The following is a 16043-nucleotide window of genomic DNA, read 5'->3' as shown; positions in this document are numbered from 1 at the left end:
ACGGACCATGATAAGATTTTGTCCCAGGGTCCCCCATCTGATAAGATTTGAGCTTTTCTGATTACCGTCCCACTCTCCTGGCCCTGTCTTGCTGCAGCTTGGTGTTGGGGTCATTAGGCTGATTGGGTGCACCTGGGCCCAGTGTACTCATTGGGCTATAAAGAAGACCTTCAGTCCATTCAGTCTCTCCCTCCTCACCGATGCAACTTTTGTTCTGTTCGCTTAATGTAGTTTGTGTTGTCGTTATTTTCCCTTAGATTTAGTTAATAAGTTAAATTATTTTAACTTTTACTTTGGTGTATGACCCCCTTCATTTGCATTGTTGAGGAAGGAGAGAGATGTCTGAAGGTCTTCTGATTGGGTGCACCAGGCTCAGGTGCACCCAATCAGCCTAACGACCCCAACACCATGCTCCTGAAGAGTGAGAGGGTCGACTCGTCACACTTGAAGATAGATGTTTTATTCTTACAGAGAGAAAATAGTCATACATTCTGTTATTGTGTTATTTATGGTTGGACTTCTAGTGAAAATAGATTATTCCCCTTTTTGCTGCATGGGTACCCCCTGGAACCACTTCAAGGACCGGACCCCACTTTGAGAACCACTGTACTTTTCAACTTTCGCACCCCCTCATTGGCTGTAACATGGGCTGGCTGTAGTCAATCATTTCCTTGTTCTCTCTGAAAATGTATGGCACAATACATTCTGCACCAGCAAAGTGCTGCCCTCTACAGGACAGTAAAATGCACAGCACTTGCTTTTAACCATTCTTTTAGCCTAACCAACATGTATTTTGAGTTTTTCAAAGGTCATATGATTTTCTCAACTCATAGGGAACTATGTAATGCTAAAATTGAAGATAAAACATCAAAAATCAGTAAATCACCAAAATGAATACAGTTTTCACTGCAGTAATATAATTTTCCTCATCTGCTTGCTGTATAATTATTAGATTTTGACGTGGCAAAAGAAAAGAACACAGAGCCCGTTTAGAGCTGACGATACACTTCAAGCCACCAGCATACTCTATTATGAAAACACCAGTAGACCAAACACAATACAGTATATTACAATCACACAAACCTGGCAAACCTACCTTTTGTCAATCATCATTTTCATTTCTGGTTAGTTTTCTGGCACTCAAAAAGATATTTTTCATGTAACATTTTTAGTTACTGTTCCCCTTTAGACTGGACGAGGGAATGGTCAATTGAATATGCTCATGTGGATCTGACCAATCTTACAGTTTTCAAAAATGTATATTTCTGCCCTGACTGAATATGGATTTCAAGCATAGAAGAAATGAAATGAGATGACATGTGACTAATAAGTCTCTCTACATAATTCAAGTTTAAACTAGACCTACTGTAGGCTATAGCTCCCAATGGCTCCAAAACACGGTTACACTCAAGAGACTTCATTCTTCATCTTAATAATGAAGCAATTCTGCCCTTCTCAAATTCTCCGTACATGTCAGTCCCGTTGTCAGCCTCACAATGCAAACCTGTCATAACCAAATTCTCAGCTGGCAAAGCTTTGCATTGGTGCTATATCAACTCACACTGAAAGTGTAAGTTCAAGTTCAAGTTTTATTGTCATGTTCATAAAGAGAGTACAATGTACAATCTAATGAAATGAAATGCTTTTTGCTCTCAACCTTAAAAATGGTGACTAACCTTTAATAATTAAAACATATCGGCATAATAGAATAAAAGCAATAGAATTGAATATAAAAATATAAAAAATATAAATACATAGTGGCATAATAAGAATCAAGTATAAAAACATAGCAGCATAAGAGTGTTTAGCAGTATAGAAAACTATTATCATAAAAACATAGCAGCATAACAGAAGTAACGGAATGTAGCAGCATAGACACAGGTAGGTCAGTGTAATCATTTCATGGCAATTTAAATGCTACTGTTCAACAACCTAACCGCCTGGGGGTAGAAGCTGTCCCTGAGACGGGAGGTCCGAGCTTTGATGCTCTGTAAGCGTTTTCCAGAAGGTAGGTGGGAAAACGGGTTGTGTGCTGGGTGGTTGTTGTCTTCGAAGATGCTGAGAGCTTTTTTCCTGCAGCGGGTGTTGTACATGTCTTGGATCTTAAGGAGTGAGGAGTTGATGATTTTCTCAGCTGATCTTACTACTCTAGTTCAATCATGAGAGACTCGTAAGGCATTTTAACAATCTTTATTTAATCAAAATAAACAGTTTAAGCATGGCGTATGAATCCATGATGTGACGCTCCTCTTGCTATGAGCGAGGGGGGCATCGGTGCTGTATGAGATAGAAAATCCACCCTATGGGGATTTTGCTTTTAACAGGAGTCATGACATTGGTGGTGATCTGGGGAGCGGGTGGGGCGAAGCTTTGCTCTGGAGATGATGGATGGCTTGCGGGATGCTGGCACGATGTGAGTGATGACTGCACAGGTGTGATTTAAGCTGTGGTGATGGGGGCTTTATATAGTACCAGGAGAAGGGTATTTATGACGTCATTACTGACACCATTCGGGCAGTCACTTGGGCTGAGGGGTATGATAGCATGGGGTGCTTTAACTATGCCTTTTATTCTTCCATGATTGAAATTCAGTCCAAGGTGCTTGTGATCTTGTGTTGTGATATTACCAAACCAGACTAGTATGGACCCTGTCAGCATGCTTTCTATTGCAGACCTAGTGTAGTCTTAGACTGAATTTCAATCATGGAAGACCAAAAGGCATAGGTAGACACCCCATGCTATCATACCCCTCAGCCCAAATGACGTCACTAAATGACGTCACCATCTCCGACGTCACCTTCTCTATGACGTCACCTTTGCAGGGTGACGTCAGTTGCCCAAATGACGTGAGTTATGACATCATAAATGCCCTTCTCCTGGTACTATATAAAGCCCCCATCACCACAGCTTAAATCACACTTGTGCAGTCATCACTCACCTCGTGCCAGCATCCCGCATTCATCCAGCATCTCCAGAGCAAAAAGCTTCACTCAGTCCATCATCATGTCTGAGTCCGAAAACGAGCAGCAGCTTCAGAGGGTCAACACCGCCGTGGACACCTTCCTCCGGAGCGCGATCAACGTCCCGACCATCCCAGGGCAAACCTCCGATTCCCAGGCTTCATCTTCAGGCGTCACAAAGGTCGCCCCTCATACCAGGGGCCGCGGCCGCAAAAGCAATCCATCCCCACGGAGGTCCAAGACGTCTCGCCCGGATCAAAGTCCGCGCAGCACTCCAGAGGCCGTGGCCGCAAAGGAGCCAAGAAATCCGCCTCCAAGAAAGCCCCAGCAAAACGCACCAAAACCGCCGGCTCCTCGGCGGACGCTACGAGGCTTCCAGCCCCTTCCAAGCCTCCAGGATCCACTGTTTGCAAACCATTCAATCACTGGTCGGGTTCCTCATCGATGCCCGCCTGGAGACACTCGGGAGCCCCACGCTCCCCACAGCAGCAGCCCAATCAGCCCCGCCCCAGGTTCCAGGCATGTATCCCCCCTTTTAACCAGCAACTCATCCCGCTGCATCAGCCCAGCCAGCCCCGCCTCAGGATCCAGGTGTGTGCCGAGTTCCCACCCCTCCCCGTGCATGGGGTTTACCAAGGCCACTGGTTCGCTGGCACTTGGCCGCAGCAGTTTGCCGGCTCAGATCAGTCCTCCGCATTATATGAAATGTACCCGATAGTGCCTTGGCCCCCCTTTTCCTCTTTTCTCCCCATCATCACATGACGAGATCCTGGTTCATCCATCACTTCAAGTGCCAACATCCCTGCAGAGAACTATTCCAGCCACTCGTTCAGGATCGGGGCAGCCACATCAGCAGCCATGCAGGGGGTATCCTCCGCCTCCCTCCAACAACTGGGTCGCTGGTCCTCATCAGCCTGTGCAACCTACATCCAACCAGAGCAAAACGCCACGCCATACTATCAGCCCAAAGATCCCTCCTTCCATGACTAAAGAGGAAGCAAGCACTTTGTTGGTGGTGACCCATTTCTCATTAAATGCGCCCATGCCCGGGCTATCCACGTCCACTCCCATGCATCCCTGCCATTGCCTAAAAACCCCAGTCAGCCCCTCATCTCCCGGCATGCATAATCTCCCCCTGTCAGCCCATGACCTGACTAAAGCATACCCCAGGCAAGCTCCATGACCCCCACGTCCACTCCCATGCATCCCTGCCATTGCCTAAAAACCCCAGTCAGCCCCTCATCTCCCGGCATGCATAAATCTTCCCCTGTCAGCCCATGACCTGACTAAAGCATACCCCAGGCGAGCTCCATGACCCCCCTGTTTTCACTCTCCCAGTTCTTAAAAAAACTTTAAATTCCTTTGGGGGATTTTCTATCTCATACAGCACTGACGCCCCCCTCTCTCATAGCAAGAGGAGCGTCACATCATGGAGTCATACGCCATACTCAAACTGTCTATTCTGATTCAATAAAGATTGTTAAAATGTCTTACAAGTCTCTCATGATTGAAGTGTAGTCTTAGACTGAATTTCAATCATGGAAGACCAAAAGGCATAGGTAGACACCCCATGCTATCATACCCCTCAGCCCAAATGACGTCACTAAATGACGTCACCATCTCCGACGTCACCTTCTCTATGACGTCACCTTTGCAGGGTGACGTCAGTTGCCCAAATGACGTCAGTTATAACAGCATAAATGCACTTCTCCTGGTACTATATAAAGCCCCCATCACCACAGCTTAAATCACACTTGTGCAGTCATCACTCACCTCATGCCAGCATCCCGCATTCATCCAGCATCTCCAGAGCAAAAAGCTTCACCCCACCACCTCCCCAGATCACCACCAATGCCATGACTCCTGTTGAAAACAAATCCCCTTAGGGGGGATTTTCTATCTCATACAGCACTGATGCCCCCTTCTCTCATAGCAAGAGGAGCGTCACATCATGGAGTCATACGCCAATGAGGGTGGTGGAGGACATGCCATATTTTTTAAGACATCTCAGAAAGTACAGCCGCCCTCTGCTGTGCTTTCTTGATAGTGCAGCTGGTGTTAAGGGACCAGGAGAGAGAGTCAGAGATCTGGATGCCTAGGAACTTGAAGTTGGGTACGACTTCAACCGGCTTGTTGTTAATGAGAACTGGTGACTTGACAGATTTTGTTTTTCTGAAGTCGATTATGAGCTCTTTAGTTTGATCGACATTCAGAGACAAGTTGTTGTTCTGACACCATGTGGACAGGCCCTTCACCTCATCTCTATATGCATCCTCGTTATTGTTTGTGATAAGTCCTATGATAGTGGTATCGTCCGCATATTTGATAATGATGTTGGTGTGATGTTTGGTCATCATGCAGTCATATGTGTACAGACTGTAGAGTAAGTCGCTAAGACAGCAACCTTGTGGTGTACCTGTGTTCAGAACTATGGTAGATGAGTAGATGAGTAGATGTTTCCAACTCTAACTGTCTGCCTGTCAGAAAATCATATAGCCACATGCACATGGAGTTGCAGAGGTTGAAAATCTTTGATGCTATAGATGCATTTTAGATGTACTTGTTCATTATTGGAGTCTGGGGATTTAAAGGTGAGCACAACCTGATATTGCCAAAAAAGATGTAAGATAATCCGTTTCAGATAGGCAAATATGATGACAAAGCAACGTCTCCTTTGATGTTAGTCTTTGCATCATTTCACATTCAACTTAATAAGGTTATGAAGCCAAAACGTTAAGCAATGTGTCACTGTTCAAATACTAATAGAAACCACTGTATGTCCTCACTTCACAATAGCAATTCAGTAGAAATAGATAGAACAGATGGAAGTGTGACACACAGGAGTTATGACAAATGAAGGGGAATTGTTGATGTTCTCAGCCTTAATTGTTTTATTATCTACATTTCATCCCATTTATCTCAGAAAGTGATCAGAAATAGGTTTTCCTATTGATACCACAGAGAAAGAGTAAAAATATAATACTTTTATTATATTGAATAAAATCAGTTAAACACAGGCATACATATTGTGAATATTGGCATTATCTGAGCAGATAATAGACGTCAACGGGTGAAACCAATCACATTCATGCTTTTCCCTCCTCACCTTGTAACACTCTCAGCGATGTACTTCCACCCAGCAGATCTGCACTCTACATTTCAAACTGTATATTTACATCGATTTTGACCATATCGCCTAGCCCTACTAGTTAGTTACCATTTGATTATCAGAAGTATAGCCTATCTATGTGTGTAAGTATATATTTGTCTCTGTACTCTATATATTGTATAGGCTATACATTAATATACTGTATGTATGAGTGTATGGCTGTACTGTAGATAGATATTCTTTTCTCTGTTTTTTCTTGGTTTGGATTTACTTTATTGTAGTTATATCTCATAATAATTTCCTTTTACCATTTCCTTTTGTGAATCGATCTATTGTGTGGGTGGGGGGATCACTCACCATGTGGTGGAGGTGTGGGAGGGTTGTGGATTTGAGATGTGATTGGGTTTGTAGTACACATATTGTGATATATATATTTGGTTCTAAAATGTTTTGTACTTAAACTTAAAAAAAGTTGATCACAAAAAAATATTTACGTGAGAGTACAGTAGGAAGTGTATGCATTAGCATAATGTTTGCAGTATGTGTGCAATGCAAATGATGCAGGCCTGTGACATACCAAACATACAGGTCTATCATACTTTCAGGTCATTGCAATTGGTGCATAGACACAGCATCAAGAGAGTTCAACAATATACTGTATAGATACTGTATAGATATACACTTGGTTAATGTTTGCAGCTTTTCGGCTCGTCTTTCACAGCCAATGAATTTGCAGCAGTATGTGAAGTGTCATCAAGGTCAACAGCAGCCCACTGCAGTTTTGTAACAGGATACTCAAAGCTGAGCAGGGGAGGAGAAGCTCTGTGGGGAGGAAAAAAATGCAGGTGACTCAGTCACTCAAATGTAGGGCATAGGGATGCACCGATATGAAAAATGTTGGCCGATACTGATAACCGATATGAACATTGCTGTTATGGCCAATAACTGATATTTACCGATGTCGATATTCTGTATGAAAACAAGTTTCTGTGATAATCACATTTTTTACATACTGAAAAACACTTACAAACACTGCGTTTGAAGAAGTAGTGTCAAGACCATAAATCATAAATTTACTGCATTGTTTCCTCTCAATGTGAAACTGTTGGCCGATACCGATAACTGATATTAACATTGCTGTTATTTTGCTAACTGGACCGATACAGATCTGATTGCCGATATATCGTGCAGCCCCAGTAGCTCTGCAGCTGTGGTGAATGACGATTAAGAGCAGCTCACTTTTTTCAACCACCGAGGTTTTGGACACCCATTCTGTCTGCGTCTGTTGCTTGATGTTGCAGGTGAAGTTGGACTTGCCATCGGGCAGGTATTTAAACAGGAAGCGGCAGATGTTGCCGGGGAACAGGCGCACTTTAGCTTTGTTCTTGAAGGGGGCGTGCTGCTCTTCCTGCGGGTCGGTGGTGTCCAGGAGCCTCTCATCACCCTGTGTGAACTTGCAGTATGGCTCTGGGGAGTCGGCAGGAAGAGCATATTTGCAATCCATCCTTAGTTTGTGCTCATTTATTGAGCAGTAGTGAAGGGACTGAATCACCTTCTGCGCCGATGCAAAGCCTATACAGGGTAACATGAAGAGGTTATCAGGTATTGGCCTGTATCTAACATTAAAAACATCAATCAGTAAACTTGGAGGCTAATTCTGCGCAACGAGTCGGACACATTTGGCACACATTCATATAAAATTGAGTATGGGGCTCTGTGTACTGTTTCAAGTCCTGTGTTCGGCCACAGCTATCCCGTTTACGGGCAATCGGGCTGAAAACTTCAGGGTGTGTAAATGGATGATGGAGCCGGATTTTCTTATTAGGTGATTGCCCTAATTACCTAATGAAGTGATGTCATCATCAGTGATGTCATCAGTGACATGTTGTCTGAGGCTATATAAGATGTCAGTCTGAGGCCATATAAGAAAAAATGAGCGGCCGAGCCTAGGCATCGTGAGCGCATAGCGCACGAGATGCCTATTGACAGAAAGGAGCATGCCAATAAGAGTGCAATTTTACATTATTTTATTATACAAGACTTAAATTATCTTACCGAAAAGGAAAGTCGTGGCAAGGAAGAACATTCTCTCAACTTTTCTGATGAAAAATGATCAAATAAAACAGGCAGAGTAAACTCATCAACCAGGACAATTACTGTCATTGCAGAAACTGAAGAGTCATACAGTCAGAGTATTTTCTCCTAATTTCTTTAGATTAACATGATTCAAGACAACCTAAACTGTGAATATCCTGTAAAGATAAAGAGTGGTGTCAGATTTCAGAAACATAAACCTAAAATATCACCGAGTCATGCTTCTGAAATTCGTATGTATGCACATAGAGGTTACTGCTGAAAAGTCAGTGTTTCATAATATTGCACAGCTGAGCACAATACAGCCTCAGTATTTACATTGCAGAGGTGAACTGAAAACTTCACTCTGGTGAGGAGCCAACATTGACACACGGTTTCTGCATTTACTCAACCTCTCTAGAAGCATGCGTAGATTATTTACCTATTTGTATGTATATTATTAAGAAAATATATTAAATGCAGTTATATGTTCATGTTTGTTTCATGCAAAGTTACTCTCACCTTCATGCAAACATTTGCATTTTAATGCTTACTTTAGCTTTAACACAAATAGCTTCATCCAGAATAAAGGGCATAAGAAAACAATTCTGCATAACACGGTACAATGATTTACCATAGTTCAAGATTCAGCAAATAAAACTATGTTAATCATTCTCACCTTCTCTGATGCAGCTTGAGCTTTTCTCAGTGCTCAGCAGCAGTGTGATGCCAGGGGTAGATTGAGGTCGGCGTTTGGAGAGAGAGAGAGGAGAGAAAGAAGAGAGGAGGGAGAGAGAGGGGGGAAGAGAGACAGATGTTCTGTTGGGTACATGTCCTTAATGTGATTATATCACCATCGTTTCTGGATATTTATAGATCTTGCCCTCTGATGTACCGGAGGACTCAAGATGACATATCAATACACAATCAATGGAATTCTATTGATTAGAATGCTGAAGGTATCAAGCTGCTGAATGACCTAGAGAAAGGAAATGCAGTGATGAAGGCTCTCTGAAATGCACCTTTAAATGACTAACAAACTAAGTCCTCTTGGAATGTTTGTCTTTACGTTTTGTCTTTTATTTTCCTATTTCTGCGCTGTTATGTAGAGACAGAACACTGACGTCTGCAGCGTGTTTTACATGCATTTTGGAGGCGATGAGGCTGTGAGGTAACTCCATTTACATTCACATTTTCTGCTGAGGCAGTGGATGGAGCTGAAGTTCCTGGGGATAGATGGGGAGTCACTGTTGCCAATAGAAACGGCCAAAAACTTTGTAATGTTGGTGCCATCATTAGACCGCCCCCTAATGTTCAAACTGTGCCCTGCTCACACTGGAGTTGTCTGTGTGTCAACATGGAAAATACTGGTAGTAACAAGAATGAGAAGTGTCCATGTGTGTGTGTGTGTGTGTGTGTGTGTGTCTGTGTGTGTGTGTGTGTGTGTGTGTGTGTGTGTGTGTGTGTGTGTGTGTGAGAGAGTGAGTGAGTGAGCAGAATTTTATCCGGCCACAGCTATGCCGTTTTACGTGCGATCGGGCTGAAACTTTCAGGAAGTGTAAAGAGCACGCGTGCGGGTGACCTGCGGAGTCAGACTTTTAATTAGGTGATTGCCCTAATTACCTAATTATGTGATTTCATCAGTGATGATGTCATCAGTGATGTCATCCTTCCTGGCTGAGCAGACTGGGTGGGTCTAACTCCTGGGGTGGGGGGGGGGGGGGTGATCAGTCTGGGTGGGTCTAGTCTCAACGCCAGACCCATGAGAGTTCTTATGCTGATACACTACATTACTGCATGCTGCAGAGCTCTCTCTGGGTCTGGGACACTTTCCCTCAGTCAGCCGGCCGGTTATGGGAGGGAACCGTTCACTTGACCAGTGATATGCCAATGCTGGATTCAGTCCTCCCCAATCAGTAACGACTTTGCGATCAGACGACAGGGGAGGCCCAGCCCATTTTTTAACCGCTCTCTCATTGGTGCTACGACCTGTCATTCATTCAGTTTCAACCCCCCCTAGACCCAAACCTCAAACCCCAGAAGTGGCTGTGAAGTGGCACAGACTCATTTATGTAGTATTAGGATTCAACGTAATGGGCGGGTGGGATCTGGGGACGTAGGAGTGGTGGGCGGGTGGGATCTGGGGACGTAGGAGTGGTGGGCGGGTGGGATCTGGGGACGTAGGAGTGGTGGGCGGGTGCGTCTGTAAACGATGTTTCAAAGCTGCAGGCAAAAGGAGCAAATCACGTCCAGCTTGGCCGATAAATATCCCGAGTTGTTCAAAGAGCAACAGCTTAGTGGATGTGATAGATAACATTATTACATTCCCTCAAGTCCTCAAACAAGTGTTATTTCTTTGTGACAAGCAACTTTTTTTCAGCGTCGGAGTTTGACGAGGAAATGCGCCAGCTGCAACAATCCGTCACGTTCTAGACCAGACCTTGTACCCATTATCATTTTACTAGGGCATTCAAAAATAAGGTGGATAGGCTAATCAGTGGTTCCCAACCTTTTTTGTCGTATGTAGCCCTTGAGCTCAGCAAGTAATGTATTCCTTTCAAATGAAAGTAACTAGTAATATGTAGTATATTACATTTTGAAAGTAACTTGCCCAACACTGTTGAGCTGTTTTGCCATGCCACAAGTACCAACTCATTCATGCCTTTTGATAATTCTCCTAAATGTGTTCTAAACTCATATTAAACTGTAGACTATATCACAGCTGATTATTAAATGAATGAACAATTCTGACAGGTTATGATTGAAGCCATTCATCCACGTTTGCAGTAGATTGGTTTGCAGGCAGTTTTGACATGCGTGAACCACGGTGACCTCTTCACAGAGTATATAGTGTAACAGTTGACACCTGCCAGGGGGGAATTAGTTGTGGCACATACCATTTTAGCAATAGGCTTATGAAATGACTTGGAATGTATATATTTTTTAATAATTTTGGAAATGAATTGTCATCCCCAAACTTTCCATGCAAGTGCTCAAGTACCCCTGGTTGGGAAACACTGGGCTAAATCATTGAAGCATAATGGGAATTTAAAGATTGTAGCCTATTTGTTAGTTAACCTATTGAAATTGGGAGTTCCACTAGTCGACATACTTTGTTCATCACGTTATGGATGAGGGGGACTTTAGGGAAACTCAGGAATTGTATATAGGCAATAGCCTACCTACATATAATTATAGCCTATACTATGCTGCTGCATTCTCGCATACTCACTGAAATTTGGGTTTGATCTCATGAAGTGAAAGGGAAACCCCCATTTAGATCCATCTTTCATCGTTTGGGAAACACTGCATTGAGGTTATTGTCCTTTTTAGGGATGGACGCAGGACGCAGCCGCCGCTCTGCGCTGCTCCGCCTCTGGACGGGACAGACAGACGCACTCAACTGCCAGGAGGTAGGTAGAAGCGACCACTTCATATCAGAGAGAAACAAGTTAGCCTAAACATGAGGCAGCTGGCATGACGCATTCATTTTGGGCTACCTTTTTACTCGCGGCCGTTCTCTTTAAGATTGTAAAATAGGGTGCGTTGCATCTGTGCATTGCTGTCCTTCTTCGCCTGCAGTGGAGACCAAAATATGCGCATCTAGTAAGGCAAGGGAGGCTGTTTGCTGCAGTGTGAAGACACTGCATGGGCGTAGTCTGCAGGCTAGAGCGGGCTGCACTGCAGTAGCGTTCATCCTGGCCTACTGTAGGCCCTACGATACAGACGGAGATTATTATGTCGTACGTCTTTAGGGTGCGTGTATGTCCATGCCGATTGTGTGAAAGCGCGTAGGGCTGTGTGTGTGTGTGTGTGTGTGTGTGTGTGTGTGTGTGTGTGTGTGTGTGTGTGTGTGTGTGTGTGTGTACATTTCAACTCACTGCTTTCATCCATGGTAATAATGTGGATCTGTAGGTTGAACTGTCTCTACAGTAGGCTACACTGTCCTGTGTTTTGTTGTTTGTTGATCTGAATGGACAGAAACCATCCAGCCATGCAGCTGCACCTGTCCGCCACCGCCTGCCTCCTCTTTGGTATGCTAACAACACACACACACACACACACACACACACACACACACACACACACACACACACACACACACACACACACACACACACACACACCTAGTATATCGTATCCCTTCTGAAGACAGAGCACATATAAGGAGTAGCCTACAGTAAGCTCTGTAGAGCACCATTGCATGTGTACTTCTAGTGACAGCCTTTCCCTCTGTTATAGGAGCCCAGTCTGATACTGTTAACTACTGAGTTGTCTAACCACTGGATAGCTTGGCTGACGTGCTTGCTATGATGTTAACGCTAGATATACGATACCATCTTGTTGTGTGCTGAACACACACACACAGTGTGTGTGTGTGTGTGTGTGTGTGTGTGTGTATACGTATATACATATGTGTGTGTGTGTGTGTGTGTGTGTGTGTGTGTGTGTGTGTATATATAGGGGGTATGGTGGCGCAGTCGGTAGCGCTGTCGCCTCACAGTCAGAAGGTCCTGAGTTCGATTCTCGCCTGGGACACTGTGGGCGCTGTGGTTGTGTTCCCCCCCATATCTTCAGTGCCTACTGCCCAGGTGGGGTATCTCGTCGTAAGGGCCTTTCTCTCTGTGTGGAGTTTGCATGTTCTCCCCGTGCTCCCCCAGGGGGTTCCTCCATATATAACCCCCCCACTAAAAACATGCAGAAGATCAGATCGTCATCGTCATCCGACCAGTGACGACAACATCCGAAGTTGGTCCCCGGGCGCTGTACGAGAAAGCGACCACTGCTCCTGGCCTGCCCCCCGGAGGAAAGGACATGCCTGGATGGGTTAAATGCAGAGGACACTTTTCACCGGCCACCGTCAGCATGAGTGTGTTGTGGCCGCATGCATGTATTGTGGTGTTCGTGTGACAATAAAAGACGGGCTTGTCCGTTACGAGAGTTTATATATATATATATATATATATATATATATAAAGGGGAGGAATCGAAAATTCGACCCAACCCGCTTTTTATTTTTGCTCAAATTGAAATGTGTTATGGTCACTCACGATTCAGTAGGTAGCTGGTTGGCTTGGTTCCAGTCGTCACTGCTCATGGCCAGGACAACAGATTGAAAACAAAAATCTTTTTTCAAACTGTTTATGGATAAAATGAATGGGGAATTCTCTTCCAGATCCAGGAGACGTCACGGAACATCACATGACTGTTGAGCTCTATAGAGAATTAGTTAAGAATCGGAATCGATGCAGAATGGGAATCAAAGAGAGTAACACATACTGATAAATGATCAATTCCTGTGAATATTCTAAGCATTTTGAAATACTGTATTTTGTTGTGTCTTTACCCTGCTCTTCTGTATGCCTAGCTCAGCTGTGCTTCCATTCTCTTGCAGTCACATCAGTCTCAGGGTTCCTGTTCACTCCCATGGGGCCTCAGATGTACACCTGTCTCACCTACCTGGAGCGTAACGTGAGGGTGGACTGCGACTTCCCCGTCACCGACGACCGGGTCAGCCCGTACTGCGAGTACCGGCAGGACAGCCGGCTGGTGGGCAGCACCTACCCCAACATGGTCAATTGGGTGTCCGTGGACGACCGCAGGAGGGCCAACGTGACCCTGGCCTACCCCACCGTATGCCGCCTTACCTGGGCCCCAATGGCCGACGAGCAGCCCCACACCTACACCTGCAGGGTTTACCAGGGCGAAGATTGGAAGGAGAACAGCTTTGCTGTGCATCAAAGTGAGTAACTGGAAAGGTTTTCCATAAACTGTGATTATCTTGTGCTGATGAGACTTATTGTGGTTTGACAAATATGGGTTTTTGAAGGCCGATATTGATATTTGAAACAGGGTTAGCAGGTCCTTAAGGAACAGTGACCCATCACACCTAGTCTGGGATACATCACTGCCTTTAAATGAAGAAACATTTACATAATGCACTCTTGTAGAATTAAATGAATTGATAAAATATGAAGGAAAATAATATGGGCAGTGGACGAAATGACTGGCTGCTCCTATATGTAATAAACACCAATAGACTGGTCTAACCCCTAATAGAAGTAATATCAGAAGTCACATTCTGCTCTGTTGCAGGGCTCCTCCCAATCTGCTCTGCAATCAGCGTGATGTTCCAATCTGCGCCATGGCTTCTGTCGCTGGTGATGTCACTTCCTGTGGCGGTGGGTCTGCTGAGCCCGTGACCTCGCTCACTCCCACAGGTTAAACGGACCTTTATGGAAGTGATTTTGACTCAGATGAAATGAAGAATTCACATGTGTTACTGTATTCTTACAGCGTACGACAGCCCTATCAGTATTTCTACACACATACAGTTTAGCCAACTCTCTCTGCAGAGTCAGACAGCAGAGATTGAAGCCCTGGACTAATAATGCCATATTGACGTACAGCCCGGAGCTGCTGCATTTGAAAATGTACGAGAGGCTTAACTTTGCCAATTCAAAGATTGATTATTTGAACTGTTGTTGCATCCAAATGAGCTTCCCATTAGTGGTAGTGCTATCAGCCAAGAAGCAGAAAATTACGCATTTGTTCATCGTGGAGCTGTACATTGGTATGACATCACAGGCTTTGGGGCAAGGCAAACTCTTGTTTCTTGTAGCTTGTCGAGTGGGACACTAGTGAATGCCCAGTAATACAGAAAAGAGACCTTGGGTAGTAGAGTCATTTAGTTGAACTGTTTTTTTGTTTGTTTTTTGTATTCCCCTCTTACCACATTGAGGTGCTACACATTTTCATACAGTATTATTTTATTTTATTTTACCGTATTTATTTATTTAGTCAAAGATTAGAAGCCATAAAAACCCATCTGACAAAACAAAGTCAAGGTAACTCTCACTGCATATTATTTGGTCAAAATTATCTTTTGTCAGGGTTAGTGTAGTCAGTAGTTTAGTCAGGGTTTTTAATCTAATTACCCTTCTCTCTTCTTCTCTCACCACTGTACCTTAAACTTTTATTTTTCAGAATACTGCTAGCTCATAGGGGGGGGGGGGTCTAGGTGACAACAAGGATATACAGGTAATAGACAATGCAGCAGTGAACACTGTTATATTTAAATTAATTATCTATTATCTTTGTTGATTAGAAATTAACAGATTAGCTATACAAAAGCTATTACAAAACATTTCTTATTGTTTTTCAGTCTGTAATTCGATCTGCTGATATTGTCTTGACCAGGTCTCCCTTGTAGAAGAGTTCACTCATCTCGATGGGACTCACCTGGATAAATAAACATATAATAAATACAACCAAATCTTCATATTCATGGCCCAAAAAAATCTTACATTTGTCGTTTTGTAAGTTTTTTAAGAAAAGATTTGCTTATAGATTTATATTGCACTTTATGGCTAATTATTTGAATAGACTATGGAGAGACTGGACATACAGTAATGTGGTTCACTCATACATCTAGAACATACATATTAGCACACCATATAAAGAACATACATATTAGCACCATATAAAGAACATACATATTAGCACCATATAAAGAACATACATATTAGCACCATATAAAGTGGAGATCTTTGAAAATTTGAAAATATATGTGTTGGAAGTCTGCCACCACTGCAATATACTACAGTTGTATGCACATTTTGGAAGCCCCTTTTGAGATTTTATTGTGCTACAAATTCATTTTAAAGTGAAATTATTAGGACCTTCTGTCTGTGATCTGCTCAGTAATCCTCCTTATTTGATTTGGGTTAAAATACATTAGTTGCAACAATTTGCTCAACATTTGATACGTGACTTAATATTTAGAATATTTGGAAAGGTTTCTCCTTCTTGTACACCAGAAACACGCTAAAAAGTGCATAATCGGAAAAATACACACGTATGAAAGCTTGCAAATGACTGTAAAAGTTGGGACTTTGAGG

At 43.6% G+C, this 16043-nt stretch overlaps 1 protein-coding gene across 2 annotated transcripts; it reads left to right on the top strand.

The window, feature by feature from the left end:
* The first annotated feature begins 11443 nt into the window (after nt 1-11443).
* LOC310780348 (uncharacterized protein) lies at nt 11444-14551 on the top strand. 2 transcript variants are annotated; one of them, XM_083640924.1, is made up of 4 exons: nt 11444-11555; nt 12124-12176; nt 13538-13885; nt 14239-14551. In XM_083640924.1, exons 2-4 carry the CDS (start codon nt 12137-12139, stop codon nt 14343-14345), a joined length of 495 nt encoding a protein of 164 aa, XP_083497050.1. In that variant the 5' UTR covers nt 11444-11555; nt 12124-12136; the 3' UTR covers nt 14346-14551. The 2 variants fall into 2 exon arrangements, with proteins under 2 accessions (XP_083497050.1, XP_083497051.1); XM_083640925.1 differs by lacking the exon at nt 11444-11555 and adding an exon at nt 11762-11898.
* The last annotated feature ends 1492 nt before the right edge of the window (nt 14552-16043 follow it).

This window comes from Poromitra crassiceps (assembly GCF_964638095.1).
Source record: "Poromitra crassiceps genome assembly, chromosome: 1".
Lineage (NCBI taxonomy): Eukaryota > Metazoa > Chordata > Actinopteri > Beryciformes > Melamphaidae > Poromitra > Poromitra crassiceps.
This window is presented reverse-complemented; position numbering and strand designations above follow the sequence as displayed.

What these genes read in the sequence shown, in the direction of transcription:
- LOC310780348 (XM_083640924.1), top strand. Translation starts at nt 12,137, where the DNA reads ATGCAGCTGCACCTGTCCGCCACCGCCTGCCTCCTCTTTG. An exon ending in CACCGCCTGCCTCCTCTTTG is followed by an intron (nt 12,177 to 13,537) that starts GTATGCTAACAA and finishes ATTCTCTTGCAG; the next exon opens with TCACATCAGTCTCAGGGTTC. An exon ending in CAGCTTTGCTGTGCATCAAA is followed by an intron (nt 13,886 to 14,238) that starts GTGAGTAACTGG and finishes GCTCTGTTGCAG; the next exon opens with GGCTCCTCCCAATCTGCTCT.